This window comes from Populus nigra, chromosome 17 (genome assembly GCF_951802175.1).
Source record: "Populus nigra chromosome 17, ddPopNigr1.1, whole genome shotgun sequence".
Taxonomy (NCBI): domain Eukaryota; kingdom Viridiplantae; phylum Streptophyta; class Magnoliopsida; order Malpighiales; family Salicaceae; genus Populus; species Populus nigra.
In genome coordinates, this window is record NC_084868.1 from 11,145,279 (window position 1) to 11,151,278 (window position 6,000).

The following is a 6,000-nucleotide window of genomic DNA, read 5'->3' on the forward strand; positions in this document are numbered from 1 at the left end:
CCGTGTCGAAATCGTGATTTTAACAACCTTCCTGCTGATAATACATGTGTACCAGCAGAGGATGTGATCAATATGCAGGCATCCTTTTATCTTTTTAGAAGAACAAAATATAACTTCCAAGTGGTAGGGATTTGGTGAGATTCCACCTAAATGACAACATCTGCTATAAATTTTAATGATACGTCTTTCTGATGGTAATTTTCCAAAATAATCGGGCATGGATAGTACAAGTTCTTGGCAGTTCATGAACCAATTTGGTTAGGATTAGGACACTTGTATATGTTAAATGTATTACCAAAGCATGTAGTACTTATTGTACAGATTTAACAATGGAATGATAGTACACAATTATAGTACAAGTTCTAGCCATGGAATAATCATTGATAGGACATGAGCTCGCTCGCATGCATGTGCACAACAGATGTCCTCCTGATTGGCAGCAATGCAAGAACTAGGACTTCATTTTCTCTGTCTGACCAAAAAGATACGCACCATCCTGCATATAGATTTTTTATTTGACTAATAATCACTATTATGCAACCCGAACCAGCCAAACAGGTCAAGTGGGACCTGGTTTGAGCCAGGTTTCATTAAAAATTAGAGAAAAATTAGCGTGTTATGACCTGATTAAAATTCTAAGTTGACTCAGTTAAATCCGTAATCTAATTTTATACTGGATGGACTCTTGGATCAGGTTTAATAACTCTTGCTAATAAGAAAGAGTTCACTCAATCTATAGTTTAATATTTTTATCAAATGATCAGGAGTCAAAGGCACATTCAAAGATAATTTGTTCATGTACAGCTTTCTGCAGGATCTGTGTTGTCCTTGTGTTGACCTCTAGCACACCTATCAAAAACATTGAAAAGAATGACGACATTCTTACAAGGTCTATCGGTAAGGATGGTAATGAATGACGAAACACTGACCTCTCTAGCACAACTATCAAAAACATTGAAAAGAATGATGACATTCTTGCAAGGTCTATCGGTAAGGATGGTAATGAATGACGAAACACTGACATGCCAAGGATTCTTACCCTGCTCAACTGATTATTTATTTATTAGACAGAAAAGGCTAGGATTCTTAACCAATGGATCGCCTCCTGGGAAACTTCAGTTTAAACCCTTCCGTGATGGTCAGATAGTCCCACCATCGTAAGTGAAGGTTTCGAGACAGCATTATACATGCCGGCTGATATGGTGGATCTTATGGACAATTGGTTTTGGAAGCTAGTCGCAAGAAAATGGCCAAATTGTTTTTTTCTAATTAGCCAATGTTCTGCTGATAGCAGAATGAAATGGAAAAACTTGTACGCGTTATGATTTTTGGTTGACTTCTGGTTGGGTGCAGCATACAGAGCTAACAGGATGGTTCATATCACCAGGCTAACAGAGAAGACATCAAAACTCTGGTACATTTTTATTAGGATGAACTTGAAGTACATAATAACGCAAGACTATTTTTCTAAAGCCGATGCTGAATTCGGAAGAATTTACAGTACAAGAACCACATTACTTTCTGTTTTGCAAAGAATCCCAACTTCCAAGCTCTAAAGAGTACTATGCTGTGAACACACATCGTATTCCTATGTTTTTACCCTTCCTGTGTAGGCACAATCAAACGCTTTCACTTTCTTTACAAAGGAGCAGAGATCATTTGCGATTCTGTTGTAGCTGGGGATTAGAAATCACTTTCGCTTGAAGCCATGAGTGCTTGCACATGAAAATGAGTCCTATGTGCTTTGAAGATCTAACTTATCTTGGATGGGAAATGGGTATTATTATTAGAGCCTTCTACAATAGAAACATCAATATCTTCGAGGCTAAATGTTGACTCGTCCGGAGAAGTAATGTTCAAGTTCTGATTATTCAAGAGACTATTAGTTTTTTTCTGTTGCTGATCAAACATCATCTTAAGCTGCTTGCCTTGTTCTTCAATGCGTAACTGTAGAATTTTTTGAATCTGCCATAAGAAAATGTAAGCGAAATTAGTAATTATTGGTAGGTGAAACTGAAGGCTAGGCCATTCAAAAGTCTGATCATCATGGTCTTGAATGAACCGAATCACTCCTCTCAGGAGGTCATCAGGAAACAACCCAACCAGTACCTCCAGCTGCTCGTGCAGACGCCTCTGGACATCTAATTGCACCTCCAGTGCCTCCCTGATTTGAAACCCACTGCTAGACATGGTCAACAATTTGTCATAAGATCAAATGATTGTCTAAGATGATAGGCACACATCATTAAGAAGAAGAAACAGAAAAGAAGACAAGAAAGGCAATTTCAAGTTTCAGAAATTTATCTAGCTTGAACGCTTGTTAGGATACGATTAGTATAATAACCAAGGAAGAAGGATTCATTATGAGATTACGTTTTGACATCGAGCTGTGATACATCATCTATGCTAGTTCTTTTCTCAGCCTTTCCTGCCACAGAAGTGGTATTTGAATCAGAATTTTAACAACAGTGAAAGAAAGGATGCAAAAGTCCTTCAAAAGTTAAACATGCATACTGCATCATCAAACAGAAAATTCAAGAACTATTTTGTTTTATAATAATTTCTGCTGTTGTGTTTTACAGGCAAGCTGGACTTCTAACAAATCGCAGACAAAACCACCAAAAAATAATATAGCAAATTATTGCATATCAGTAAACATCATCACAATTACTATGTACAGAGTAAATGAGTTGCTGAAAAGATAAATGTAAACCTAAGATTGCATCTTATGCACGCTAAGAAACCATTCTGTTATTGAAAACTATTCTCAATTTGGTCCTCAACACCCGTTGACACAGGGGAAGCAAAAAAGATTGCTCGTCATTTTACTTAATTTAAAGTACTGAGAAAATTAATATAGATATATTCCTTGCTGCAAGAACTTGACAGGAACTGAAAGCCTACAGAATTCTCTCCTCTCTTCAAGTGTTTGAAGGGTAGTGCTAACATGGCAGTGATGGTCTGAATTAAAACCTCAAAGGTTCCATGAAGTGCTCTCCGCATGCATTCATATTCAAATTCAACACATAATCACCTGAAGGCATTATTTTGTTCTAATATTAACTATGTGATCAATTTCAACTTTCGAGCACTTAAGGGATGAGGGGATTGAACCGTTTATCATAAGAAATAATTACAAAGGTTTACCTTCTGAAGAGTCTGGCATGTATCTTGCACTTCTATATTTCTGCAAGAGCAAATAGAAAAGAAATAACAAAGAGATCTTAGAAAGAATATCCCATATGGATTACAAAAAATATATATATAAAATCCATACTATTTGGTTAAGCAATAATACCTGCAAATGACTTTTCACATGAAAGATAGTCAATCCATCTGAATCCATCAACTTTAGTATTGCTTTAGGTGTTGCCTCTGTAATTGATTAATCAATAGGTACAGATATGAACAATTGTTTCTTCTCAAATGGATAGAAAGCTCACACTGAAATCACTTACTCTCAGCACCTCCAAGGCGATTTACACACTCAACAAACTTTTTATGCAGATCTTGGGTCCATCTTATCCTTGTTTTACTTGACAGTGTAGTAGACAGATCTTTGCCAGAAGATATAGGAAAACCTCCCAAAGAAAATCTTGGAGATCGCTTTTCTTCTCTAGAATTGAAGCGGCCCAGCTCTGAAAGTGGAGAATTATATGGATTATAATCAACCTGCACAGAGACAACATGACTTGGTCAAAATGAATTTTCGTTAAGAGGCTAAAAGTAGTAAAACTAAATTACCAACCTGGAGAATACTTACTCGACAATTTTGATTTCCTTGGAAAGGAACTAAAAAGTGGTTCCCTAGGGAGACATCAGGATTATCCAGAAACTTATTGTGGTGTTCTGAAGGAAGCTTGTTTCCTGAAGAACTGCTTAGACCTTTATCGGACTTGTCAAAGGATTTATGGCAAGAGAATTGGGGTTTTACAGCCGATTCCAAAGTGCTCCTCAATCCAAAGTTGTGGTCAGCTTGCTCTCCTGAGTTAATATAGTCTGCCCCAGAGGACTGATGTGAAGAAACATGTGAATCGTAGGAGTTGGAGTATTGAGAGCAGAAATAATTACCAACTTGACAATCATACTGCGGAAATCTCATGTATCTTTCTGTCGCATAGAAGGCCGAAGCCGGAGATTCAAACCGGCTCATTATGCTATCGGGTGATCTTTCAAGACTAATATTCTGATTTTGGCATCCTGCCTCCACAGCGGCCGGCTGCAAACGAGATGCCATGTTTCCAATCTGTTGGTTGCCGAAATATTGTGAGGATAGATGAGCAAACTCACCAATCACAAAGTTTCCTAACAAGATAGAGCAGAGACTGTTCCTGTTCAGGTTTCTTGGCAAGCATCAAAACGTGTATCAAGTTTAGTACTACTGTGAAGAATATAAAGACTACAAGCCACGCAAAGTACACGACAAATCTGGAAAAAGAAAGATGCAGATAAGTGGTATGATCCACTGCAAATTTGAATTCAAATGCAAAATGCAAAAGAAATTCTCTTCTGATATTCTTCTAAAAAATTTCTTGCATAAGATATGAATATATAAATATATCTTCCAAGCACTGCGCACGCCTTTTAAGTTATTCCTAAAATGGATAGGGACGAAGGATGAATTTTGACATAACCAATGCACGACAGGAAACAGAACTCTTAGCAATAAACAAACAAGTTGATACAGATTTGTCTTCACATAAAACAAATGGTTACAAAAAGAATATCATGTCTCATTCAAGAAAATAAAAGTTCAGCAGTATAAAAAATCAGAATAAAGAAGTCTTGATTTTTCTTTGGGATTTTTCTACTGACACTAATAATGAAACAAAGAGTTTCTCAAGCTTACAACCCCATAAAATCTTGTTTTGATATATTTTGAAATTTAATAATGCTTAAAATTATTGTAAGAATATTTACAAACTGTTTAAATAGGTGCTTAACAGATATAATTTAAACAAAAATTCTAAAATACCTCAGAAAATAAATAAAATTTTAAAATAGCATCTTTTGAATCTAGTTGGGGCATGATCTCGACACAACTAGTCATAGCAATGTACTTAATATAGAATTGGGCATGTAAAGCACTCTTTACTGGTCATATTTTACCATAATTTAATAGTTTGAAAAAAATCATTATGCTTTTTTATTTTTGTTAGGTAGGTCGTTTGATGAGTCCAAACTTATTAAACATGGATTTGTGGATATGGATCTACAAATAAACTTATTAATTTGATATATATCGGAAATAAGGTTGAAGATATATATTGAAGTTAATTAATTATGAGCATTTGTGAATTCAAACCAAGCTATATATATATTTTATAATTATCCAGAAATTAAGTATAGTGGAATTATGACGGCAAGATTCCAAAACGTGCTCAAAGAACCAAGGGATAATATTGTGAGCTACACCAATTGCAAGCATAAGAGTAATCTTTGTGGAATTTTGACAGAGTCATGGAGAGTCATGTTGCTAATTTGATGCAGAAAGAGACCAAGAATTAGATCTCCTTTCCATTAGAAGAAATTGTAACAGTGAACCTACACGACCCAACTCTGAATTAACATTGGATGTCACAAATAATTATCTCAGACACAATTTCCAGTGTCTAAGATTCAGTTAGAGAGAGGCTCAGTTTAATGCATATAATTTTTATTGGTGATTTAAACTCAGAATTGAAAAGGACATTTAAATAATAACATGATATATCATGATTAGTTGGTGATACAAATGAACTGAAAGTACAAGACAAGAGCACAATATGATAATTTTTTCTAACAATTTAAACTGATGACATATTGTTTAAGCTAATCCATCTCAATCCATCAACATCAACTTTAGTATTGCTTTTGAAATAATTAAAATTAAAAGATGACATTAAAAATAAATAAAATTTTTATAAAAAAATCAATAAAAAAATAAAAATTAAAAGAATAAGAACTAGAATTGAAAATACCAATAACAAAAAGAGTTAAACTCTAATTTTCAGGGGATGA

General features: G+C 35.0%; 1 protein-coding gene across 2 annotated transcripts; it reads right to left on the minus strand.

Moving 5' to 3' along the window:
* Positions 1–1,399: 1,399 nt before the first annotated feature.
* Positions 1,400–4,654, minus strand: LOC133676724 (myb family transcription factor PHL5-like). Of its 2 annotated transcripts, none has more exons than XM_062098455.1 (7): positions 3,764–4,654; positions 3,459–3,672; positions 3,299–3,375; positions 3,148–3,187; positions 2,374–2,428; positions 2,110–2,182; positions 1,400–1,965 (listed from the first exon to the last, which is right to left on the minus strand). In XM_062098455.1, exons 1-7 carry the CDS (start codon positions 4,235–4,237, stop codon positions 1,753–1,755), a joined length of 1,146 nt encoding a protein of 381 aa, XP_061954439.1. In that variant the 5' UTR covers positions 4,238–4,654; the 3' UTR covers positions 1,400–1,752. The 2 variants fall into 2 exon arrangements, with proteins under 2 accessions (XP_061954439.1, XP_061954440.1); XM_062098456.1 differs by having other exon boundaries at positions 2,110–2,179; positions 3,764–4,651.
* Between the last annotated feature and the right edge of the window lie 1,346 nt (positions 4,655–6,000).

Bases quoted from the DNA above. Each gene is read 5' to 3' on its own strand.
- LOC133676724 (XM_062098455.1), bottom strand. From the start codon at position 4,237: ATGGCATCTCGTTTGCAGCCGGCCGCTGTGGAGGCAGGATGCCAAAAT. The intron at 3,376-3,458 runs GTAAGTGATTTC...AATCAATTACAG, and splicing joins TCGCCTTGGAGGTGCTGAGA to AGGCAACACCTAAAGCAATA. The intron at 2,183-2,373 runs GTAATCTCATAA...GACCATGTCTAG, and splicing joins TCACAGCTCGATGTCAAAAC to CAGTGGGTTTCAAATCAGGG.